The sequence below is a fragment of the Leptopilina boulardi genome, unplaced genomic scaffold, assembly GCF_019393585.1.
Source record: "Leptopilina boulardi isolate dan_hultmark-lab unplaced genomic scaffold, ZJU_Lbou_2.1 LbouV2_169, whole genome shotgun sequence".
Classification (NCBI taxonomy): Eukaryota; Metazoa; Arthropoda; class Insecta; order Hymenoptera; family Figitidae; genus Leptopilina; species Leptopilina boulardi.
In genome coordinates this window covers 1654553-1682182 of record NW_026137717.1, presented here as the reverse complement: position 1 = coordinate 1682182, position 27630 = coordinate 1654553, and the positions used below count along the sequence as shown (strand labels likewise).

The 27630-nt window shown below is 26.7% G+C and overlaps 2 protein-coding genes across 5 annotated transcripts in view; one reads left to right on the top strand and one right to left on the bottom strand.

Annotated features, from left to right (window-relative positions):
• The first annotated feature begins 3437 nt into the window (after positions 1–3437).
• On the top strand, positions 3438–10175 carry LOC127277504 (uncharacterized). Of its 3 annotated transcripts, none has more exons than XM_051298671.1 (2): positions 3438–3515; positions 4244–10175. In XM_051298671.1, exon 2 carries the CDS (start codon positions 4323–4325, stop codon positions 8982–8984), a length of 4662 nt encoding a protein of 1553 aa, XP_051154628.1. In that variant the 5' UTR covers positions 3438–3515; positions 4244–4322; the 3' UTR covers positions 8985–10175. The 3 variants fall into 3 exon arrangements, with proteins under 3 accessions (XP_051154628.1, XP_051154627.1, XP_051154629.1); XM_051298670.1 differs by lacking the exon at positions 3438–3515 and adding an exon at positions 3853–3948; XM_051298672.1 differs by lacking the exon at positions 3438–3515 and adding an exon at positions 3859–3948 and having other exon boundaries at positions 4250–10175.
• Positions 10176–12124: 1949 nt separating this feature from the next.
• The window catches only part of LOC127277434 (bifunctional heparan sulfate N-deacetylase/N-sulfotransferase), a 79557-nt gene continuing 64051 nt past the window's right edge, over positions 12125–27630 (bottom strand). For both annotated transcript variants that reach the window (XM_051298540.1, XM_051298542.1), the window contains 9 exons: positions 25004–25256; positions 23894–24085; positions 20180–20523; positions 19115–19403; positions 18819–18947; positions 18009–18191; positions 17374–17873; positions 16837–17134; positions 12125–14473 (listed from right to left, as the gene is read on the bottom strand). In XM_051298540.1, the coding sequence (XP_051154497.1) occupies positions 14366–14473; positions 16837–17134; positions 17374–17873; positions 18009–18191; positions 18819–18947; positions 19115–19403; positions 20180–20523; positions 23894–24085; positions 25004–25256 (2296 nt within the window). In that variant the 3' untranslated portion in view covers positions 12125–14365. The remainder of the gene's footprint in view (positions 14474–16836; positions 17135–17373; positions 17874–18008; positions 18192–18818; positions 18948–19114; positions 19404–20179; positions 20524–23893; positions 24086–25003; positions 25257–27630) is intronic.

The following is a 27630-nucleotide window of genomic DNA, read 5'->3' as shown; positions in this document are numbered from 1 at the left end:
GTGATAAAATTTTTGATTTTAAATTTAAAAAAGATTCCAACGATATTCTCCATCGTGTTGGTTATTTAATAGATCAAATGATTTTGGATAATCGTCATGTAAATATAATTCGTAATTATCAGGTTTATTATAATACAGAAAATTTGCCGAAAACATCCATTAATGAAAATCCTGAACTACATCAGGAATTACCTTATAATTCTAGAGAAGAAAATTTAGTGCAACAATTTTCTAATTCTGAATTTCGTGTCACTTTAAGAGGAAATTTAGAGGGGTCGAATTTTCCCCTAGGGACAAATATTGAATTTGTCGGCACATTGAGAGGAAACATTGGAGGTCATAATTCTCCTCAAGGACCAAATTCCGAATTGCCGGGAACATCAAGAGGAATTATAAAAACAGAATCAAAATCCAAGGAAGAATATTCGATATTGAAGAATTTGCTAAACGCTGGGAAAAAGTCATCTAATGAAGATTTAAAACAAAATTCCGTTTTTAATTCTCCGTTTGTGAATCAGAAAGAAGATTCCAAGGAAGAATATTCGATATTGAAGAATTTACTAAACGCCCAAAAAAAATCACCTAATAAAGATTTAAAACGAAATTCAATTTCCAATTCCGATGTGAATCAAAAAGTTTCGGAGACATTAGAAAATACAATTTCCCAATCACAGGAATATCGTCATAAAAAATTTGATACTTTATCAGAAAAACGTAGAAAAATTGATCCAGAAATCTCTCTTCAACAACAAATTTCAAATCCTGATGATATTCCCACTACGTCGGGAAATTTAGTAACGACAAAATTTTACAATCGGATCATAAATAATCAAATGTATTCACATATAGATATTTTAAAATTATGGAAAAAAGATGGTTTAATTATTTTAAAGAGAAATGAGGGAAAAATTAATTACCTACGAAATGTCGTGAATAATTTAGCAATTCTTCAAATGGAAAAACAAATTTCCCTACCAAATATTCTCTGGTATACTGAAATAATAAAAGAATACAATATTGTTGATTTTCTCAGTAAATTGAAAGGTAAAACATTTTTCTTCAATGACATTACTTTATTAACAACGAAAAGACCAACGTTAATAATTAATAATAAATATTCAACAAATATACAAATACGTTATCAATTAGAAATTGATTCTTCATATGGATTTGTGGATTTAACTAATTTTGATAAGGAATTAAATAATAATTACATTACATTCAATGATATTTTATTTACAGTAACGGATACAGTTTTTTCAAACAATAATAGAATTTTAAATATTTATATGAAAAATCAAAAATTAATGAAAAATTTATATCTTTACCATCGTCAACAAAATATTGGGAATTTGATAAAAAATACAGGAATTTTAACAACAAGAATGAAAATTATTAATAAGGCTGCTAATTTTATGATTGAAAATATACCACTTTGTACTATTGATATATCAAAACATTTTCTATTAAATTTTATTTTAAGTACAACTATTGCTAATCATGTTCCAACATATGAAATGTTAGTGAATGATTTAAAAAATATGGACTATCACTATAATTACAAACATTATCAAATTGATAGCAATAAATATATTCAAGATGTATTGGCAAATTATAATTTAGATAAAATTATTCAATTAAGTGAAGCAAAACGTCGAATTCGTGAATTATATGATTATACATATTTTCAAAATATTGACGAGGCTTATGAAAATTATCGTAAAATTAAAAATGTTGAACAACGTTTTCGATTTGAAGATTATTATATACTGTATTCATATGTAAATAATAAATTAGTGACGAATAATGATGGAATACGAAGACTTGAAGTTGCTATTAATCGACTTGGTCTAAGACAATGTAATGATGAGGAATTAATTATGAAACCAATTAAACTTTATCGTGGTGAAATGATAACAAAAGAAGTGGCAGAAAAAATTACGAAATCAATTGATAAAGATGAAATTCTTATTTTTAATAAAATGAAATTTTTTTCAACAAGCAAAAATAAGGAAATTGTTAATTGTTTGAATCATGTTGGTTCGAAAACAGAAATTCCACTATTACTTGAAGTTGATTTAAAAAATCAGGCAGGTGTTGTTGATATTGGTCAAGCTCTAAATGAAAAAAATTCATATCATGTAGCAATGAGAAGTTTCCAATTTTTAATGGATAAAAAGTATTATGAAAAAGTTCTCGATCGTGATATATTGGTTGTGAAGGTGCAAGATTATGAAAGTCCAACTGAAAAAAGAATGGTTCAAATGGCAAAGAGGCTTCATCAACTACTGTCAACAGAAACTAAATTCTATTCGGATGTAGAAATTTCGGAATAATTTATTTGTTATTGTTATTTTATTTGCAATTTTAAATATTAGGAAACATAATTTATTTGAATTAATTGATATTATTTAGAATTAATTTCTTTATCAGAATTAATTATTTATTAAAAATTAATTAATCAGAAATCATTTCTTCATCAAAATTAATTAATAAATAAGAATTAATTAATTAATCAAGATTACTTACTAAATCAGAAATAATAATTAATCAGAAATAATTACTGAATCAGAATTAATTAATAGGAAATAATTTCTTCATCAGAATTAATTATACTGATTTAGAATTCATTTATCAGAATTAATTACTGAATCAGTATTAATTAATAAATATTAATTATTAAATCAAAATGAATTACTAAATCAGAATTAATTAATTGAGATTAATTACTAATTCAAAATTATTTACTGAATGAGAATTTATTACTTAAAATTCATTTCTTTATCAAAATTAATTAATCATAATTAATTACTGAATCAGAATTAATTATTCATAATTAATTACTGAATCAGAATTAATTATACAGAAATAATTTCTTTATCAGAATTAATTTATCGGAAATAATTTCTTTATCAGAATTAATTTATCGGAAATCATTTCTTTACCAGAATTAATTACTGATAAGAATTAATTTATCAGAAATCAATTTTTCATCATAATTAATTACTAAATCAAAATGAATTACTAAATCAAAATTAATTACTAAATCAGAATTAATTAATCAAGATTAATTACTGAATTAGAATTAATTAATCAGAATTAATTAAATGAATCTGAATTAAGTAATCAGAAATAATTTGATTATCAGAATTAATTATTGAACCAAAATTAATTATTCAAAAATAATTTCTTTATCATAATTAATTACTGAAACGAAATTAGTTAATTGGAAATAATTTCTTTATCAGAATTAATTAATCGGAAATAATTTTTTTTATCAAAATTAATTATTGAATTAATTTACTTAATATTGTAATAAATACTTTTATATTTGTATATGATAAAAAATGTTAAATAGTGGTAAAAATAAAAATTTTTCTTTGCCTCAATTTTATTAGACATCAATATTTCCAATCAATTCCTTTGTTTCTGTCTTTCGATCCTAAATATTTTTATTTGTTTAATAAAAAATAAAGTTTCCCTCTTCTATATTATCGTCTGCAGTTATCTAAATCGTAAGTTATAATTTAATTTTCCCTTCAATTCTAATTTGCATTTTATTAATTTTCTTTAATAATTTAAATTAAATTAAATTTAATTCTTTTTTATATTTATTAATTTAATATAATTCACATTCATCACGTGACAATAATTATTTGAAAATTCCATTATATTTTAAGAAAATATTTATAACACGTGTATTGTAAATGCCCTTCAATTGATATTTATAGATGTCAATAAAATATATTAAATAAATATATATATATAATAATTTAACAACTGATTATACATGTACAAGTAAATAGAATTTTTTTTTATATTATATAGCGTTATAGTCATTCAATATTTTATTGACAATTAAGCAATATTATTTATAGTAGTTGAAAATTTAATATTAAGTGTTTTTTCAAATGTTGTATAATTGCCTGCCAAGAGAGTAATTATATGGTAAAATTAAAAACAAAAAGTTATTGTTTTCGTTATATTAATTTAAAATTAATTAATTAAAGTAATTTACATAATAATTAATTTAAAATGAATTAATTAATTAAATTAATTTACAAATAATTAATATAAAACGAATTAATTAATTAAATTAATGTACAAAGTAATTAATTTAAAACGAAATAATTAATTAATTTAAAACTAATTGATTAAATTAATATTAATTTTAAAAAAATTATTAATTATTTAAATTCAAAGTTAGTAGATATATTGTTTTGAATTATATAATCATAATCAGTTTCAGAATCAATTGGCATAAAAGTGATAAATTAAATAGTGGACAATTGGACAATTAAAAAATTAGACAACAGATTATAATGAATTCATCAATTTTCATACAACAGTCATTAAATTTTCAATTTCTTTCTGTATGTCACTATATTACAATTTTTGGTGTTTATTTTTACAATAAGAATTTAATTACAATTGAGGAGCAAAAACAATCGGTGACTATTTTAAATACTTTGTTTGAGTATTTAAATAAATCTCAAGATGAATCCGAGGCAAAGTTTCAACTTTTAAAAAAAGTACTAAAGGGAAGTGATCTCTATGGTGGTGAAGAAAATGAAACACTTGACATGAAATACATTAATGAAACATATCATTACATCATTAGTAAGGCTCTATTCTATCACTATGGAAACATTAATGGATATTTGGCTAAAATTATTAACTCGGCGGATGATATAAATTACTCGGTACTTAAGGAGAAGGTGTTTCAACATCTTTTGAAAAATTACACAACTAGGGAATATTGTTTCGATGATGTTACGTTAGGGAATTATGGTTCTAATAATATTACGTTGGGAAATTATAGTTCCAATGATATTTCATCAAGAAATTACAGTTCTAAACTTAATGGATTGACAGTACAAAAAGTTTTCAATGATTATATTTGGCCAATTTTCCCCCAACCGAAAAAAGACATGAGCATAATCGACGTTGATTATATATACGCAATGGTAGGTTTAAAAATTATCAAATCTGTATCGTCAACGTCTCCGAATTTTACATTTCAAGATTATATTCTAATTTCCCGTGAGATTGATTTACAGGACTTTAATAACGAAACCTATCAAATGGTACTAAATCTATATTCAACACCAGCATTATTTTTCTATGCCTACATTCAAAAGGCAAAATTTCAACAAATTAATTGTACCCTAACTGATGAATTTTGGATTGAAGCTTATGAAAATTTATTTATCCACATAAATTTAACAATGAATCAAATTGTACAGGGGGAAATTGAAAATAGTTTGCTTTACAAATTTAATAGGGAAATTAGTAACTTAAAAAGTCGTACTACAATTGCTGTAGAAATACTAAAAAAATATTGTGATTATGAGCATATTGTAAAAGTACCATCACCCAATGTGGATGTTTATAAAACCTTCTATCTTTGGATAACAAAATTAATTCTTCCAAAAGAATGTAAAAAATTTAATCTTCCCGATTTGGAAAAAGAATACAAGGCACAATTCGTTGAAATAGAAAAGATTTACATTAATATTGTTAAGGATGCAATTCAAAAAGTACTAATTAATAGTAATTTGAGGGAAATATTGAATTCAAATGCAACTGTTAAATCTGCACAAGTTCCTAATTATGCGAATGAATATATAATTATTCCACGAAAAAAAAATGATGATATATTCTTTTTGTTTGCAATAGAAGAGAAAAATAGAAATTTTTATGCATTTAAACAAGTGAATAATGTTTTATCCATATTGTCAAGTAGAGAAAACGAACAAGAATTTGCCAAAGCAATTGCTAATGATTCATCAATAAAAATGGAAATACCAAGATTTTATCAAATTTTTAAATACAATAATGAAGATCAAAGGGAATTTATCCAAAGAGTTGCCGTTATAAAGGCAAAAGAATTTGTAAATAATCTAATGATGCACAATTATGATGAAACATTTGGAGAGAAAGTTTTAAATTTTGCATCATCTCTTATACCATTTTACAGTTGTATTGAAAATGCCAATGAAGGTAAAGTTGCAGATGCCACATTAAGTTGTGCCCTAGATATTGTTAGTCTTATTCCACTAGCAGGTTTTGCTGCAAAATATTCTGCTAAACTTGGCAATAGTTTGACAATTGAAATCAGTAAAAATCATCAAATTACTAAAACACTTTCAAAAACAGTTGTTACCAAAGTGCCAGTAACATCTGTAATAAATCAATTATCCCAAATAGCTGTACGTACCATAGCTAGAGAAATTTTAACAAAAAAAGTTTTGAAAGATTTAACAATCGCCTCTCTTCAAACATTAGATCCTGGATTTGAATTTATTTATCGAATTGGTTTACAATCATTTGCCCGATTATTTCAAAGTATTATTACCAATTTCTCAAATAGACGTGTATTATTATTGGTGAAATCTTTAATGAAGTCTTTGAAACAAAATAAGAAATTAAACTTGGATCATACAGGTTTGGTACTATCAATTTTGTCAAATCATAACGATTACAATATTATAAGATACTTTTATCCCGGTGGATCCCATTTTTTTGGACCTAAATGTCTAACTGCCGGAGGAAAAACAATGGAATTAAGAAGCATTGATGGGTATTCATTTCCAATTCCAGTTATTGAGGTAAAATCCGGTATCTATAAACAATTCATTCCCGAAAGTGATAGGATATTTAATAATAAATTAAAATTAGGTGACAATGATATTCTCCAACGTGTTGGTTATCTTTTGGATCAAATGATAATTGCTGGACGTGATATTAATATAATTCGTAATTATCACGTTTATCATAATACGGAAAACCAAATGAAATCATCAGCTAAAACATCGGAATCAACATTAGTTAATTCAAATTTGCCTCATGGAATTTCAGAAAGAAATTCACAAATCGAAAATTCTGGAATTAGTGGGGAAAATACAGTTGAGAATAATTATCAACGTTTCACTAATACTGAATTTCAAGTTCATTTACGTGGTAATTTAGATCGTTCCAATCATCCTCAAATTACAAACATTGAATTTATCGGAACTTTAAGGGGAAATATTGGATCAGAAAATTTTGCTCAATTACCCGAAAGAGAGGGAGTAATTATCAAAACAGAATCCAATTCACCGGAAATTAATTCACTGTATTCAATGTCATTACGAGATCTTTTAAATAACGGTGATAAACCACCGGAAAGAGGGATTTTAAATCAAAATTCACCTGAAATTTTTCAATTTGGAAATATTCAACAAATATCAAATATTGAAACACCAAAAAATGATGGTATTCCATTGAAAAAACAAAAAATTGAAACAGAAAAAAATGATGTAATTCCATATCGTCATAAAAAATTTGACAATAAAAATAGAAAAACCAAAACAGAAATAGAGGAAGAAATAAATGATAATATTCCCAGTACTTCGAGACAATCTACATTTAATGTATTACCAATGATTTATCGTTCAATTTTACGTGAACCAACATATACAAAATACATTGATATTCTAATGTTATGGAAAAATAATGGTTTATCATTTATAAAATTGGATACGACAAAAATTAATTTTCTTCGCACTGCTGTTAATAAATTAGCAATTTTACAATATGAACAAGGTTTAGGTATGCAAAAACAAATGAAATTTTGGTATAGTCATATGGTAATTGGACAAAATAATATTGATCTTTTGGCAAATTTAAAGGGAAATACATTTTTTTTCAACGATTTAACATTATTAACAAATAAACCATTAGGTCCATTAAAAAGAAGTCATAAATTTAAATTTCATTCTGAAATAGAAGTACGTTATCATATACAAATTGATGATTCAACATATGGTTTTGTTGATTTAACAAAATTTCATCAAAAATTTGAAAATAATTATTTAACATTCAATGATGTTTTATTTAAAGTAACTGATACATTTTTTACACCAGATAATAAAATTTTAAATATTAAATTAAAACCACAATATCTGGAAAAAGAATTATGGCTAAAAAATAGAGAAACAGAAATTTTGAATTTAAATTTAAATAAAAATGAAATAACAAAAAATTTACGTATGAAATTAATTACAAATGCCGCTCATATTATGTCTGAAAATGCATTACTTTGTACATTTGAATTATCACGTGATTTTTTGGCAAATATAATTTTATCTAAAACAATTAATAATAATAATCAAATACCAACATACAATATGTTAGCAGAAGATTTTAAAACATTAAATTTTCGTTATAATTATCGAAATTGGCAAATTCAAAATAATCCCTATATCAAAGATATTTTATTATCTGAAAATTTAGATAAAATCATTCAATTATCCGAAGCAAAACGTAGAATACATGAATTATATGATTTAGTATATTTTCAAAATATTGACGAGGCATTTGAAAATTATCATAAAATTCCAAATATTGAAGAAAATTTACGTTTTGAAGATTATTATGTTCTTTATTCACATGTTAAAAATAAATTAATAACAAATAAAGATGGTATAAGACGTTTTGAAGCGGCAATTAATCGTCTTGGTTTAAGACAATGTGATAATAATGATTATTCATTAATAATGAGATCAATAAAACTTTATCGTGGTGAAATGATAACCATGGAATTAGCGGAGAAATTAATGAAAACATTGAAAAAAACAGAAATTATAAAATTTGATAAATTTAAAAATTTTTCACCAAGCGAAAGTGTTGTTGTTGTTAATTGTTTAAATAATGTAGGTGAATCAACGCAAATACCATTAATAATGGAAGTTGATTTAACAAATCAAGCTGGTATTGTTAATGTTGGTCAAGCATTAAATGAAGAAATTCCATTATTTATTGCAACGGCAAATTTTCAATATGTATTGAATGATATTGGTATGAAGAAAATTTTTGATCAAGATGTATTGGTGATGAAAATGCAAGATTACGATAGTCCAATTGAAACAAGAATGGTTCAAATGGCAACGAGACTTAATGAATTATTTTCAACGGAAACGAAATTTTATTCGGAATCTTAATATGTAATAAGTGTTAAATCTCAACAGTGTCAAGGATAACAAGTCTCAACAGTCTCAATTCTCAATATTATCAAGTATAAAAAGTATCAATAGTCTCAAGTCTCAATAGTCTCAATAGTCTCAATAGTCTCAATAGTCTCAATAGTCTCAATAGTCTCAATAGTCTCAATAGTCTCAAGTCTCAATAGTCTCAATAGTCTCAATTCTCAATATTATCAAGTATAAAAAGTATCAATAGTCTCAAGTCTCAATAGTCTCAAGTCTCAATAGTCTCAAGTCTCAATAGTCTCAAGTCTCAATAGTCTCAAGTCTCAATAGTCTCAAGTCTCAATAGTCTCAAGTCTCAATAGTCTCAAGTCTCAATAGTCTCAAGTCTCAATAGTCTCAAGTCTCAATAGTCTCAAGTCTCAATAGTCTCAAGTCTCAATAGTCTCAAGTCTCAATAGTCTCAAGTCTCAATAGTCTCAAGTCTCAATAGTCTCAAGTCTCAATAGTCTCAAGTCTCAATAGTCTCAAGTCTCAATACCCTCAAGTTTCAATGGGCTCAAGTCTTAATACCCTCAAGTTTCAATAGGCTCAAGTCTCAATACCATCAAGTCTCAATAATCTCAAATATCAATAATCTAAAGTCTCAATGGGAATGGAAATGGGAATCTTAATATAATAAGTGTCAAATCTCATCAGTGTCAATGGTAACAAGTCTCAATAGGTTCAAGTCTCAATACTCTCAATAGTCTCAGCCGTGTCAATAGTGTCAAGTCTCAATTCTCAATAGTCTCAAGTGTCAGTATCCTCAAGTATCAATAGTCTCAATACTCTCAATAGTTTAAAGTTTAAGTAATCTCAAGTCTCAATAGTCTTGAGTCTCAATAGGCTCAAATCTCAAGTCTTAATAGTATCAATAGTCTCAACTCTTAATAGTCTCAAGTCTCAATAGGCTCAAGTCTCAATAGTCACATATCTCAATATTTTAAAGTCTAAACGGTCTCAACAGTCTCAATTGTCTAAAGTCTCAACGGTCTCAATAGTCTCAACTATGATCCAATTTTTTTACTGTTAAAAATAAAAAAAAATATATTTTTTTACCACACGTGTAGAAATGAAAACAATTTTGCGTAATGTTTGTATGTAATAATTATTCAACTGTGTAAATATTATATTAAATATATAAAGTATTTATTTAAATAATAATATAGCGTGTCTCTGTTTGTTCTTCAAGTTATATATTAAATATACAATGTAATTTTGCATAAAATTTTTATTGAAACAAATGTTAAAAAAAATTTTTTTTATAAAATTTCAGAAATTTTTTTAAATTTTTAGTTATGATGTAGAATATATTAATTAATAATTTTTTCTAATAAATTAATTCAGTAAATTATTCATTTTTTTTTTTTTTGGTAAAAAAAATACAAAAATTTTTTTCAACAATAAATTTTTATTTTCATATATTTATAACAAATTTTAATAATAATTTTTTAAATAAAATAAATAAATTTAGTAGTAACAAAAATATAATTTTTTTTTTTGTACAAAATTTTGAGTTTTTCTTTTTAGTAATTTTTTTTATTTTACTAATTTATTTTGTAATTTAATAAATATAATCTTTTTTTCACTAATTTTTCTTTATTTCTTTTTTGTTGTCATCCTAGTCGAGGCTGAAAAAAGAGCAAAAACGAAAAATTACAAATTAATAAAAAATTAAATTTGTAAAACATTATTTTGTTTTTTTTTTTTTAAATATATTTTTATAAGAGAAAAATATTTTTTTCTTTTCCAAAACGTAAATTATAATTAGAAATTTTAATACGCATCATTTATAAATGGATAATTTTTCAAATATTTTTAAAATAAGATTATAAGAAAAAAAGAATGTTCGATTTAACAAAATAAATTTTTTTTTCCTTTTTTTTTTGTTTTATTATTGATTTCAATGTTCTTTATATTTAAAAAAAAGAAAAATGTTTTTTGAAATTGAAAATATTTTTTTAATTAGTAAAATAATTTTTTTATTGAGAAAATTTTTTCTTTTTTAAAGAAAATTTAAAAATTTTTAGTGAAATAAATTTTTGCTTAATTTTTTATTTTAAATTTATTTAAAAAAAATTTTTTTTAAAATTATTTTTTAAAAAATGTTTCTTTTTTATATTTATTTTTCATTTTTATTTCAAAAAAAAAAAAAAAAAATTTATCAAAAATTAATTTACTCGAAACTTACTTTATAATGCACAGGTATTTTCGTTGAGTTTTCAATATCAATTTCTTGTGTTGTGATCTATAATAGAAAAAATGTGTTAAATTTTATTTTTATAAAAAATTGTAGATTATTATTCTACCTCATTTTTTTTTATAGAACGCGTCAGAATATAAAAAAAAATTATTAAAAACTTACTTCATAATTATTAGTTAATCTGTTGATTATAATTTTCATTACTTCATCAGAATTTACCTATAAAAAAAAATAACGTTAAATGACATTTTTGTATTAAAAAAAAAAATAATAATAATAATTCAAAATTTTTGCAAAAAGAAAAATACAAATTACCATTGAATTTAATTCTGGTGAAAAATTTTTCATTAATAATTTTGATAAAATATCCAATTGTTCATTGTTGGGCGATTCAGTAGAAAAATATTCCACATATGGCAATGCAATAACACAATAGATGGACATAATAAAAATTAACATAATTTTTAGATTATTGGAATTCATTTTTTTTTCTTCTTCTTCTTCTTTATAAAATTTAATTTTTAGGACTGAAAAAAAATTGAAATAACTCTTCTATCTATTTATACAACTGTTTCACTGTTTAATTATATATAAAAAAAAAATTGCGCCAATGACTGATAATAAAAAAAGTTGTTTTTTTATATATTGAATATATAAAATTAATTATAAATTTAACATTTCCTATTAAATATTATAATAATAATTCAAAAAAAATTTTTTTTTTCTTTTGTCAACTTTCTTCAATACAAATATTGTAAAGAAAAAAGAATGAAAATTTTTATACTAATTAATTCAGGGTGAAAAAAAATTTATGTATTTTTGAAGAAAATTTTTTTTATTATATTTAAAAAAAATTTTTTTTATTAAATTAAAAAAAAAATGTTTGTAAGGTGAAAAATGAAAATTCATATTTTCATAAAACAAATCGATCAATTATTATTATCATCATCATCATCATCATATTGACAGTATAAAAAAAACAAATGTACAAACGTAACAATAAAATGGCAATTACAATCTATATATATATATATCTCAGTAACGTACAATATGGCTTCACGCAATCAATTTGCGCAGGAATACTTATTGCAAAAAATTTATGCAATGGCAACCCTCGAAATTGTTTCAATTTCTTTTATTTTTTTTTTGTTTTTTCTTTACAAAAAGTACATTTAAAAGTTTACAATTTTTTTTTTCACGTCATTTTCTCGATGCAGTTACAGTTTTTTTTTCTTGATATGAAAATTTCAGGCGTCAATTTAATTACTATATTTTATTTAAAATTTACGTTTTTTTAATTTCATTAAAAAAAAACAGTTGATAATAATCAAATTAAAGATTAAAAAAAAATTAAAAATTTTTAAAAATTAAAATTTGTAAAAAAAATTTACTTTTGTATATATAAAGAAAAATTAAATTAAAAAAAAAATGTTCACCTTACCAATGTCGAATAAATTATTATTTGTAAATTAAAATAGATATTTTTAATTGTTATTATTATTATTATTATTATCAAAATAGAGTAAATAATTTTTTTGAAAAAAATTTTGTAAAAATATTTTTTTCTTTTTGAAAAAAAAATTTGTTAAAATAAAAATATCAAATTCTTAAAGTTTAAAAAAAAAGAAATTTTTTTTACTACCAAATTTTTTTTTCTGTCCTGCGACGATAAAATTAACGTTGCAGATATTTTTACAAACATCAGAAATATTCACTTTTCACAATCATTCTAAAAATAGTATTGTCAAAATATATATACACACTTACGCAGTCATCAATTTTTTTTTTTTTTTATATATATAGAAATAATGTACAATGGGTTATTTATTATTATTTTTTTTTTTGCATTTTCTCACAAAATTTCCTGGACGATTCCACAAGTTAACGCATGACTTTTTTCTCTAAATAATTTAATTAAAAAATTTTTTTTTTTTTTCGTTTTAAAAAGTAAAAATGTTTTTGTTTTTGTAAAAATAATGAAAAAGAAAAAAAAATTAAAATTAACAAAAAAAAAATAAATAAATTTTATAAAATATAACTATAATTATAATTTATAAATATATTATAATTTTATAAATATTACAATTATAATTATAATTATATTTTATAAAAATTATTATTATTATTTTCTTATTAATATTTTTACATTATAATATATTATATTATTGTTTTAATATTATTTTTATTATTATTTATACCACTAAAAATTTATAAATAAAAATAATAATAAATAAAAAAAATTAATATAAAAGAAAACGAAATAAAAAAAGAAAAATTTCGCATTTAAGTACATTAATATTAGTTTTCAAAATATAACTAAAAAAAAAAAATTTTCTATTCATTCGCCGTTTTTTTTTTCTTTCATTTTTCCATTTTTTTCTTGTTATATAAATTTTTTTTTAAATCTCTTAAAAATTTTTTTCTCCAACTTTAAATAGAAAAATTTTTGTCACGCGTTATTTTGCAGAAAAATGGCACCAGAGGACGGGAAAAACTCCAAATTAAAATAAATTTACAAATATTATTTTCGTCGAATTTTTCTTTTTTTTTTTTATTAAATTGCCCGGAAAACTCGTCGTTGGGGTGATGATAAAAAAGACGAGATAAATAGGGGGCGGGGGTGAGGGGGGGGAAGTTTGATTTGTGGCATGGGACAAAAGGTGATTTCCATAGGCAACAACATTTAGTAATTAATGTTATATTAAATAACATTAGATTGTAAATTGTTATTTTTTTTAACAATTATAAAATAGCTGCCTCTTAAGCTGCCATAATCTGGAATCTTAGCTGACTAGTGTGAATTGGGCTGGCTCGATTTTTTTACGAGTTAGGCCAATTTTTTTTATTTTTGGTCCACTGTGTGTAGATCCAAAAAAAAAAAACATTTCCATTCTTCCATTGGAAGAAATATACACACAAAAGTGTTTTTTTTTTTTTTTTTTTGAAAACACAGTGGTCACTGATTTTTTTTTAAATACGTTCAAATGTACAATATTTTCAATATTGTTAGTTTTTTTTTTTTTTTTAAATATTTAACACGATAATAATTATATAAATTGCTAATTTTTTTTTTTAATTACAAGTCTTTGATGAGAACACGTGGCACTTGATGTGAAACTGTTTCCAAGAGTTTTCAAAAAATTGACATTTGCTATGTCATCACAGTGTCGGTGAGATCGTCCTTTAGCCATTGCGGCGTTTTTTGACCCAAACGTTTCAACAGTTTCACCAAAGCCGTGTTGTGCGACAGATAATATCTCTGAAAAATTCAATTTAATATCAGTTTATGAAAAAAGAATTAGAAATTACAATAGTAAAAATTTTGGAATTAATAGGAATTATAAATTAGAAAGTAAAAATACTTAGAAAAAAAAGAAATATAAAAAAGAATAAGAAATTGTAAAGTATAAGTACAAATTAGTACGAATTATTAGGAATTAGTCAGAGTTAGTAGGAATTGGTAGGAATTAATACGAATTAGTATAAACTAGTAGGAATTGGTAAAAATTTGAAAAAATGGTACGAATTGGCAAGAATCAGTAGGAATTGATTGGAATTCATAGGAAATAGTATGAATTAGTAGGGATTTTGAAGAATTAAAAGCAATTGGTTGGTTTTACTATCAATTTAAGGAATTGGTAGGAATTTAAAGGAATTAGGAAGAATAAGTAGAAGTTAGAAGGAATTAGTAAGAATTGGATAGAATTAGTACGAATTGGTAAGAATTAGTAAAAATTATTACGAATTTGTAAGAATTAGAAGGAATTAATTAGTAAATGTAGTAAGAATTGGTTAAAATCGGTAGGAATTACAAGGAATTGGTAGAAATTAGGAGAAGTTAGAAGGAATTAATAAGAATTGGTTAGAATTACTACGAATTGGTAGGAATTAGTACGAATTGGTATAAATTATTGGGAATTTTTTTAAAGAATTAGAAGGAATTTGAAAAAATTAGTACGAATTAGATTAGTTAATGTTGTAAGAATTGGTTAGAATCGGTAGGAATTAGTAAAAATTAGAAGGAATTATAAGGAATTGGTAGGAATTAGTAGGAATTGATTGGAATTCATAGGAAATAGTATGAATTAGTAGGGATTTTGAAGAATTAAAAGCAATTGGTTGGTTTTACTATCAATTTAAGGAATTGGTAGGAATTTAAAGGAATTAGGAAGAATAAGTAGAAGTTAGAAGGAATTAGTAAGAATTGGATAGAATTAGTACGAATTGGTAAGAATTAGTAAAAATTATTACGAATTTGTAAGAATTAGAAGGAATTAATTAGTAAATGTAGTAAGAATTGGTTAAAATCGGTAGGAATTACAAGGAATTGGTAGAAATTAGGAGAAGTTAGAAGGAATTAATAAGAATTGGTTAGAATTACTACGAATTGGTAGGAATTAGTACGAATTGGTATAAATTATTGGGAATTTTTTTAAAGAATTAGAAGGAATTTGAAAAAATTAGTACGAATTAGATTAGTTAATGTTGTAAGAATTGGTTAGAATCGGTAGGAATTAGTAAAAATTAGAAGGAATTATAAGGAATTGGTAGGAATTAGTAGGAATGTAAAGGAATTGGTAGGAAATAGTAGGAATTAGGAGGAGTTAGAAGGAATTATTAATAAATGGATAGTATTGGTACGAATTAGTATAAATTATTAGAAATTTGTCAGAATTAGAAGCAATTGGTAAAAATAAGTACGAACCAGATTACTAAATGTGGTAAGAATTGGTTAGAATCGGTAGGAATTAGTAAGAATTTCAAAGAAGTGAAAGGAATTGGTAGAAATTGGTATGAATTAGGAAGAGTTAGAAGGAATTAGTAAGAATTAGTTAAAATTTGTTCGAATTGGTAGGAATTAATACGAATTAGTATAAATTATTAAGAATTAAAAAGAATTGGTAGAAATTAGTACATATTAGATTAGTTAATTTGATAAAAAATGGTTAGAATCGGTAGGAATTAGTAAAAATTTAAAGGAATTAAATGGAATTGGTAGGAATTAGCAGCAATTAAGAGAAATTGGTAAGAAATAGTAATAATTAGGAGGAATTAGAAGGAGTTCAAAGGAATTAGTAAGAATTGTATGTAATTAGTATGAATTGATAGGAATTAGTACGAATTAGTATGAATTGTTAGGAATTAGTACGAATTAGTATTAATTGTTAAAAATTATTACGAATTAGTATGAATTGGTAGGAATTTGTAAAAATTAGAAGGAATTGGTTGGAATTAGTAAGGTAAGAATTGGTTAGAATCGTTAGGAATTAGTAAGAATTTGACAAAATTAGTAAGAATTAGTAGGTATTAAAAGAAATTGGTAGGAATTAGTATGAATTTTAGTTTATGTGGTAAGAATTGGGAGGAATTAGAAAGAATTAAAAACAATTGGAAGGAATTAGTTGGAATTTGTAGAAATTGATACGATGTAAAATATATTTGTAGGAATTAAATGGATTTAGTACGAATTGGTAGGAATTAGAACTTATTAGATTAATGAGAAGTACATAGTAAGAATTGTCAGGAATTCGTAGAAATTAAAAAATTAGAATTAGAAATTAGAAAAATAAATTACAAATTAAAAAATTGATTATCGAAAGTAGAGATATTATTTTTGTTAACCTGCAACATTTTGTACGATCTATCCTCCATTGGAGGATACTGTCGGCCTTTACTTTTGCCGAGGCACTTGGTGCGATCCTCATTTGTCACTTGACAAAAGAATCCTTTTTTTGGATCGTATCGCAGATGCGTCGAATAATTAAAGGCCGGCGTTATTTTCAAAAATTTTTGCAATTCATGCAATGTATCAACTGGATTTTGTCGCAATTGTTCACCATCAATTATATGCAATTGTTGCGGTGAATAAAACGATAGCCATCTTTCCAAATGTTGCGCATATTTACCCGGATTCAAACACCTTAAAAGAAAAAAAAAAGAATCATTATAGTCATTTGGACCCAGTTTGCGGAAGTTTGGTACAAAAAAATATTTTTCCCTTCTAGTAAATCGCGGTCATTTGAACCTAGTGTACGGTAGTTTGGTACAAAAAATTATTTTTCCCTCCAACTAAATCGCGGTCATTTGGACCCAGTTTGCGGTAGTTTGGTAGAAAAATTAATTTTTTTTTTTACAAATTTTTTTTTTTTTAAAACGTACCTATTGCGAAGATCACGTAATGGTTTTGGTGCCGTATCACTAGCCATTATAACGGAGTGAAATGAATAATTTTTAGCAACAGCATCGCCATGAACTTTTGTATGTTGATACCATGAATAGGCACGTCTCGCTGGCGATAATAAAATTGTTATTAATTTTGCTTTTGGCAATAGTGCATGTGCACGTCTTGGTACAAGATCACCATCAAAATATGTCGCTGATTTTTCAAATAAATAACGTGAACTTTCATTTTTCATCGCTGGAAAAAAGCTCATATACCAATCAAGGCCTTTATAATAATTTTTTCCATTAAAAAATTGTATCTCCTCAAATGTATCGGGACTTGGTAAATTACTGCTTATTGCCGGATGAATTGAGAGGAATGTATAGAGTGCAGTTGTACCAGTTTTTTGTGGACCAATCACCAAAAATCTTGGCAATTGATCGCATGTCTTATTTCTTGACCATATTTTTTGATGTCTCAAATCATCACATGGATTCTGTAAAAAAATAAAATGAGAATTTAAAAAACAATTTTTTGAAAAATTTAAGGAAATTTTTTTTTTCATTTTAATTTAAAAAATAAAAATGGGAAAATAAATTTTTCGATATCTTATTATTCATGAAAGACTTACTCCCCAGACGGGATCCGCTTCCTCTGGATATAATTGGAAATATCTCTCGCCAAGCAAAAGAGGCGGCGCACTCGATAGTCGAAGATTCGTCCAGCATTGAATAAATTTGATGACAGATTCAAAAGTATAAAGGGCGAGTCTGTCGTTTCCATAATTCGACATGTGTGTCATGAAAATATTTATCTGTAAATGGAAAAAAAAAATTTTTTTAACAAAAATTCCAAAATTAGTCTCAATTGTCTCAACAGTCTCAAGTCTCATGACTTTTAACATTGTCAAATCTCAACTGTCTCAACTCTCAATAGTTTTAAGTCTCAACGGTCTCAAGCCTCAATAGGCTCAAGTATCAAGTCTCAATAGTCTCAAGAATCAAGTCCCAATAGTCTCAACGGTCCCAACTTTCAATAGTTTAAAGTCTCAACAGTCTTAAGTCTCAATAGACTCAAGAATCAAGTCTCAATAGCCTCAACGGTCCCAACTTTCAATAGTTTAAAGTCTCAACAGTCTTAAGTCTCAATAGGCTCAAGTATGAAACCTTAATAGTCTCAACGGTCCCAACTTTCAATAGTTTTAAGTCTCAACTCTCAATAGTTGTGTCTTAATGGTCTCAAGTCTCAATAGGCTCAAGTATCAAGCCTCAATAGTCTCAAGTCTCAATAGTCTCAATTCTCAATAGTCTCAATTCTCAATAGTCTCAAGTCTCAATAGTCTCAATTATCAATAGTCTCAATTCTTATTAAATAATTTACAAAAGAAGAACAAAATTTTTCCGATAAAAAAAAGAGTATAAAATTTCAATTAAATACTCACCGGATTATAAACAATTGTTTGAAAAAGTTCACCGCCCTGTATTGATTCATCCAATTTGTCCCTACCACCTGGATATCTTTCAATGAAAATTGTGTGCGTAAATAAACCACAAGTTTGTCGCGGTAACACCTGTAAAAAATAAAATTAAAACAAAAAATTCAAATAAATTTAAACCTGACTTTACCACTTTTTTTTTTTTAAAAAAAAGAAGGGAGAATGAGAAAAAAAAATAAATTTTTTTTTTCTAAATCCCTTGCTTTTTTTTACGATTTCCTTCTTCTTTTCTATGCGCATACCATAATGTTGCGGTGAATAAAACCACGTCTGAGACGTGCCGGCCTCAGGTGTGGATATTCCTCTGTACTGGTGGCTTTTATGTTCCAGACTTTTTTCCACGCCTCATAGAGACCCTCATGAACGGGATAGACACCCGAATGATGTGGACTAACACTGTATCCACTTCCAGTTGGTATACCGTGATCCTTTGCAAATTGTTTATTTAATGCCATATCCAATTGTAGATGTGTCACATTTTCATAGAGATGTGGCTGTTGATGATTCCACATGTGGGAAAACCATGTAAATCTATTGAAAAAAGTAAAAAAAAAAATTTTAATTTAAGATTTATTTACAAAAAAATTGGTACCAATTGTCAGGAATTCGTACGAATTAGTAATAATTGTTCGGAATTTGTGAGAATTAGAAGGAATTGGTAGAAATTAGTACGAATTAGATTAATAAATGAGGTAAGACTTGGTTAAAATCGGTAGGAATAAGAAGGAATTAAAAGGAATTTGAAGGAATTGATAGGAATTAGCAGGTATTACAAGGAATTGGTAGGAATTAGTACGAATTAGATTAATAAATGAGGTAAGAATTGGTTAAAATCAGTAGGAATAAGAAGGAATCAAAAGGAATTTGAAAGAATTGATAGGAATTAGCAGGTATTAAAAGGAATTGGTAGGAATTAGTACGAATTAGATTAATAAATGAGGTAAGAATTGGTTAAAATCGGTAGGAATAAGAAGGAATTAAAAGGAATTTAAAGGAATTGATATGAATTAGCAGGTATTAAAAGGAATTGGTAGGTATTATTAAGGATTTGAAGGAATTGATAGGAATTAGCAGGTATTAAAATGAACTAGTAGGAATTGAAAGAAAATTAGTAGAAATTTGAAGGAGTTAGAAGGAATTAGTAAAAAGTAGTAAGAACTGTTGGGAATTGGTAAGAATTAAAAGTAATTTCAAGGAATTAGTAAGAATTAGTAGGAATTAAAAGAAATTGGTAGGAATTAGTACGAATTGGTAGGAATTAATAAGAATTTAAAGAAATTTGTAAAAATTAATGTTTTTTGCCATACCTGTCGACATTCTCGAGTAGCATGTCGTCTCCCAAATTCTCCTCGGATGTACCGTGATGAAAATATTTTCCTGAAAACCCCAAATTAAATTTAAATCCCGGCACAAGTGCCTGTACACGTTGTTGTGTCGCCAATAATGCAAGGACATCATCTTTTTTCAGTCTTGTACCCTTTTCACCGACAAAAATATCATCCACATCAACGAGGATCATACGATTTAAACTCAAACTCAACTGTCCGTGTGATAAATACGATAACGAGTCAAGAAGCAAAAGTTTGTGCAACCAAAAACGCAAGCTGCCACCAAATAATACTCGTTGAATCCCATCGTGTCTTCCATGATCCTGAAAGAAGAATAAATTATTAGTAATTTATTTATTTAGTTTTTTTTTTTTTTTTTTGACAAAAACTATACAGAAAATATAGCAAATAAAAAAAAACGTTAGGATGTTCAAAAATTTACACAAAAAAAAAAAAATTCGAAAATATTTTTAATATGTTTTTGGAATTGATAATTTATGAATTTAACATCAGATTCGTAATCAGTGACCCCGAAAATCACCAAGTAACAAGTTTCAAGCGAATTTAATCAATTTTTTAATTTTTGATCCGCCAACTTGTATCCGGCATTTTGAATTTTGAAAATCTGACACCGTATTCGTAATCAGCGACCCCAAAAACCCCCGAGTAACAAGATTCAAGAGAATTCAATCAATTTTTAATTTTTTTCTTCCGCCATATTGAATTTTGAAAATCCGATCTCATATTCGTAATCGGATTTTCAAAATTCAAAATGGCGCCTCCAATAAGGCGGAAAATTTTTTTTTTAAATAAACATGGCAGAAAAGTTTATCAAAATTGGTCAAATTCGTCTAAAAGTTATTAATTTGTAGTTTTCAGGGTCGCTGATTACGAATTTGGCGTCAGATTTTCAAAATTCAAAATGGCGGCTCAAATATGGCGGAAGAAAAAATTTAAAATTGATTGAATTCGCTTGAAACTTGTTACTTGGGGGTTTTCGGGGTCGCTGATTACGAATCCGGGGTCAGATTTTCAAAATTCAAAATGGCGGCTCCAATATGGCGGAAGAAAAAATTTAAAATTGATTGAATTCGCTTGAAACTTGTTACTTGGGGGTTTTCGGGGTCGCTGATTACGAATCCGGGGTCAGATTTTCAAAATTCAAAATGGCGGCTCAAATATAGCGGAAGAAAAAAATTAAAAATTGATCGAATTCGCTAAGAATATTTGCTACTGGGGGTTTTTGTGGTCGCTGATTATGAATCCGGTATCAGATTTTCAAAAATCAAAATGGCGGCTCCAATATGGCGGAAAATTTTTTCAAAATTGATCGAATTCACTTAAAACTTGTTACTCGGGGGGGTTTTCGGAGTCGCTGATTACGAATTTGGCATGGAATTTAAATTTTGCCTCTCAAATAGTTTTAAGCAATTCCCAGTGAAAAATTCAATAAAAAAAAATTGGCTAAAACACATTTTAATTTGAAAATTTTAGAAAAAAAAATAAACCCTAAGACCATTATTCTACTTTTTTTTTCTCCTTTATTTAGGGTGAAACTTTTTAGCGTCATCACGAAATCGACCTCACTGTAGCAAAATAATACCAACAAGCACTTATTCTCTTTCTCTTCTTTTGTGTGCAGTTTGTTAGCTAGCCATTTTTCTTCAAAGTGGTACGTGGCGCCTTCGCTATTTTTATTTTTTTGTAAAAATGCGGAGGGCAAGAAGAAGAAGAAGAAGAAGAAGCTTTGTTGAAAAACGAGAGTCAGAGTTTGTGAGACAAGAGACAGAGAGAGAGAGAGAGAGAGAGAGAGAGAGAGAGAGAGAGAGAGAGAGAGAGAGAGAGAGAGAGAATGGCTATTTTTGGGGTGATACACACACCAATATTGTACTTGCTGTATATGTGGTTGAAATAAAACAAATGAAGAAAATTTCCGCGAGTGCAAGTGCTACATTTCTGTTGAAAAGTAGGTATAGGACGAAACACAACGATAATGGAATCGGGAATAGGAAGAGGGATGTGCGACAAAACGGGAGCAAAACAATTCCTCGTCGTAACCTTCTTCCTCACACTCTACACACATATATTTACATTTACTCTGGAATTTTGTGATTGCAAGATTCCGTGAAAGCATATATATATATATATAGTTTCTTTGGGATACAGAAAGCGTCGATCCATGGAATGTAAGGTACACCCGAGGGACTCGAAAGTACATTTTGTAGGTTACTCAAAAAAGAAGGAAGTCAGAAATGAAAATTTTTCCTTCTCAACTTTAAGGTAACAATGTTATTATTATTTTAAATATTATATTTTATTATTATTATTATTAAATTATTTGTTTTTAAATGAAAAAAACACTATAATATGCAATATTTTTAATATAAAACGGGGAAAAAAAATTCTCTCACAAGTGGTGATTATAGACAATAAAATTAATGATAAATTCCAAATTTGAATAGTGGAAAAATTCACCTTAACGATGTTAGAAAATATGTTTATAACAAATTCAAAAAATACATAAGAAATAAAAAATTATGTAATATTTTTAATATAAAACGGGAAAAAAAAACATTCTCTCACAAGTGATGATTATAGACGATAAAATTAATGATAATTTTCAAATTTGAATAGTGGAAAAATTGACCTTAATTATGTTAAGAACTATTTTTATAACAAATTGAAAAAATACAAAAATAATAAAAAATTATGCTCTACTTTTAATAAAAACGGTAAAAAAAAATTCTCTCACAAGTGGTGAATATATCTAATAAAATTGACGGTAAATTCTAAATTCGAATAGTAGAAAAATTGACCTTAAGAATGTTAATAAATATTTTTATAACAAATTCAAAAAAAATACAGAAAAGATAAAAAAATTATTTAATATTTAACGCAAAATTTATAATCAATTTATCAAACGGAAATAATGAAGTTTTGAAAGTGCGAAAAAAAAACAAATAAAATGAACACACACAAACACATACAGTGAGAATAATGGGATTTTTTTTCGTTGGGGACAATCCCATCAATTAACAGTGTAACTCTTAATTGGCTTTTATCAAACACCGTCGCGTGTGCAAAGAGGCCAAAAAAAAAAAACGTAATCGAATATCGACTCCTCCAATTACTATATATATGTGTTATTTTTTCGTTTCTGCCTTTATCTTTTTCTTTCTTTTCTCCTTTTTTTTCTTTGATGGAATCACTAGCGGAAATAAAAATTTGCCCCCGAAAAAAATTTTTTTTTTTTTTTTCTCAAAATGGAAAATGAAAACAAAACTCTGAACATTGTGCTTATATGTCGTTTCAAAGGGATTATACATCAATCAACGTAATTAATAGCTTATAATTAAATTTGGAAATTTAATTAACAGTCATTAAAATTTCCCCCGTTTGGAAGAGAAATCCGCGTTTAATTGAAAGAACCAAATGTATAATTAAAATTGTCAGTTATAAAAAAAAAATGAGAGAAAGAAAGAGAAGAAATGATCGATGAGGATTGAAAGATTTTTTTTTCAATATTTTAATTTTTATTTAATTTAGAAGGGAAATTTTTTTTTGAATTTTGAATTTTTTTTTTAAATATATATTTTTCTTTGAATTTTTTTTTTAATATATATTTATTTATTTTTTATTTATTTACTTTTTTATAAAAAATATTTTGAATTTTTTTTTTTCGAAAAATATTACCTGAATAACAGTCGCGAGGGGACTTTTATCGTTTGGATCATTGAGACTGTCACGATGTGCCCAGGCCAAAGGCTCGTACGTGCTGTGATTCGGTTGGAAAATTGTCCAGTCACCGCCAGGAAGTGGTCCCCAAGCGGTTTCGCCAGCTCTCGTCAATCTAAGAATAGGCGATGCAGCATTCAACTGGGCATCCTAAAAAAAAAATTCTTTTTTTAGAAAAACTAAAAAAAAAAAATTTTTTTCTACAACTCATTTTGTCACGGAATATCCCGGTGAAAATCCTCAAAAAAAAAATTCGTGGAATATCTTTCAGATATTCCATGTAATATCTTCGGGATATTCCTAAAAAATATTCTCAAGCTATTCCATAGAATATCTACGGGATATTCTTAATAATATTCTCAAGATATTCCATGGAATATCTTCGGGATACTTAATGGAATCACTCTTGAGAATCCTTATAATATCACTGAAAAATTCTACTAGGATATTTCGTGGAATATCCCTAGAAAATTCTTAGGATATCTCGAGGGATATTTCTGGGATATTATATTAGATATTTTTTAAATAATATTTCTGGAATATTTTTTTTTTAATATTTCAAAAGGATATTCCTAAAAATATCCTCGAGATATTCCATGGAATATCCTCGTAACTTTTCGTGGAATATCCTTGGAAAATTCTTTAAAAAAATCTCATGAAATATCCCTAAGCTATTCCGTGGAATATCTAAGGAGTATCCTTGTATCTCATGGAATATCCCTGGAATATTTTATTAAATACTTTAAGGGATATTCCCTGAAAAAATATCCTCAAGAAAAGTAATGGAAATTTTTTTTGGAATATTCATGAAAAATCCTTAAGATATCTTTTGGAGTAACCTTAGAATATCCTTGGAATATTTCGTGGAATGTCCTTGGAATATCTCATGGAATATCCTCGGGATATCTCATGGAATATCTCTAGGATATCACATTAAATTCTACAAATAATAATATTCGTGAAATATTTTATTGAAATATTTATTGTAATATCTTGTGGAATATCTTTTGGAAAATTGTCAGAATAAAAATGTATTTTTTTTTCAAAAATAACAAAAAAAAAACAAACCTTCAGTCTTAAATTTGTGTGTATAAAGAGTGGAAAGCCCTTGAGTTGTGCGCCAACAAGACTCTCTTCACCTGGTGGGGCAAATCCAACGATACCAACTGAATATTCACGGCAATATTTATCAAGTAGCTCACGATTCCATTTGTCCATTTGAAGATATTTGTTCAAATTTTCAAAAACCAACACCCCATATCGTCCCTTGTCAAGATTCGTCAGAACTGGTAACGACTTTCCAGCCACTTCAACTTTGTACCTGTAATAATAAAAAAAAAAATTTATTTATTTTTTTTAATATCGAATCATTATTAAAATTTAATTTTTATTTAATTAGGAAAAAAAAATGATAGTTCTTGGGACTCTAAGTGGATTTTTAGTGGACTAATAACTGAGGAAATTCCTAGGACTCTCAGCGGACTCTTTAGCGGACTCTAAGCAAATTTTCAGCGGACTGTTATCTGCAAAAAAAAAAAAAAAAATTCCGTGGACTCTTAGCGGACTCTAGGTAGATTTTTTGGAGGACATTCTTCGAACTCTCAGCGGACTCAACGCAAATTTTAATTGGACAATTAGCGGACTTTCAGTAGATTTTTATGGGATTTTCAGCGGACTCTAAGTGGACTTTAAATGGATTTTAATCGGACTTTTGGCGGAATCTAATCGGATTTTGTGTAGGACTTTTAGCGGACTGTAAGCGGAATTTTATTGCATTTTAATCGAACTTACCAGTGGACTCTAAGCGGATTATAATTAAACTTTCAGCGAATTTTTAAAGGATTTTTAGCGGACTGTAACTGGACTCTAATTGTATTTTAATCAAACTTTTAGCGGACATTTAATGGACTCTAAGTGAATTTTAATTGGACTTTCATTGAACTCTAAGCGGATTTTAATTGGAGTCTAAGCGGACTCTAAACGGATTTCAATTAGACTTTTAGAGGACTCTAATAGGATTTTAATGGGACTTTACCGGACTCTAACCGAATTTTAATCAGACTTTCGTCGGACTCTAATCTATTTTAGTGGACTTTTAGCGGATTCTGAGCGAATTTTAATCGGACTTACCAGCGGACTCTAAGCGGATTATAATCAAACTTTCAGCGAATTTTTAGTGAACTTTCATCGGACTCTAATTAGATTTTAATCGGACTCTAAGCTGTGTTTAAGCGGAATTTCATCTTACTTTCAGAAGCCCCTTAAGCGGACTTTAACCGGATTTTAATCGGAGTTTTGGCGGACTCTAATCTATTTTAGTGGAGTTTTATCGGATTCTGAGCGAATTTTAATCGGACTTTCAGCGGACTCTAACCGGATTTTAATCGGTCTTTTGGCGGACTCTAATAGGATTTTAATGGGACTTTTAGCGGACTCTAACCAAATTTTAATCAGACTTTCGTCGGACTCTAATCTATTTTAGTGGACTTTTAGCGGACTCTAAGCGGAGTTTAAACAATTTTTAATCGTACTTTCAAAGGACTCTAACCTGATGTTAATCGGATTCTAAGCGGACATTATTTAGCTTTGAATTGGACTTTTAGGGGACTCAAATTACATTTTAATCAAACTTTCAGCGGAATTTTAGTGAATTTTAATAGGATTATCAGCGGACTTTTAGGAGACTTTCAGTGGACTCTAAGCGGACTCTAATCGGATTTTTATTGTACTTTTGGCGGACTCTAAGGGGATTTTAATAGGGCTTTTGGCGGACTCTAAGCGAAATCCAAGTGAATTTTAATCGGAATTTTAGCTGGCTGTACGCGCGGACTCTTATCACATTTTTATCGAACTTTCAGCGGACTCTAAGGCGAACTCTAAGCAGATTTTAATCGAACTTTCTGCAAATTTTTTGAATCATTCTCTTTAAAATCCGTATAATGTTTATAGATTTTGTTTTTAGATAATTTTATTACTTAAGTATAATTTACCGTAAGAGTCCCTGGGAAGTAAAAAAAGTTTTTTTCCATAAAAGAATATTTTCCTTTTTTTTTGAAAATGGATTCTAGAAGGTTGGAAAGAGGGTAATCAATCTTGGTTTGTTTCATTCTCAAGTCGGGTTGGGTCTCTTTGCACTTTGGTCACAAATAACGAAAAGAACGCTTTTCCCTATGGTGAAAAGTGCGCTAGGCATCAGAGAGAGAGAGAGAGAGAAAGGGGTTTGGCAAAAAAAAACAAAGTGCAAAGAAAACCAAACTGTTGAAAGCACTGCTTTTCGAGAATGAAGATTGAAATAACCGCGCGCGTTTTTTTTTTTTTTTTTTTTTGTTTTTCCTTCCAAGGACTGTACAAACACAATTTTCCTGGTCACTCTCGTGTCCCAAGGAAGTCACATTCGAAAAATGTTTGGTTAGAAAAAAAAAACAATTTCAATAAAAATTAAATGTTTACAAAATTAAAATTTTTTTTCTCTTTTTCTCTTTTAGAAAACAATTTTTTTAAATAATTTTTTCAATTACTCTCAAAAAACAAAAAATTTTTTTTTACAAATGGAAAGGAAAAAATAATTCTTTGGCAAAAATTTTTTATCTATATAGAGAGATCCAACGTCACTCACTTGTATATAATTTTTCTGTACGAGTCAAACAAAGGATCTCGTCTTTTTTTTCTCCCTTAACGCCAGAGGGCAAAACTCT

Coding starts and splice junctions, on each gene's coding strand:
- LOC127277504 (XM_051298671.1), top strand. CDS start 4,323: ATGAATTCATCAATTTTCATACAACAGTCATTAAATTTTCAATTTCTT.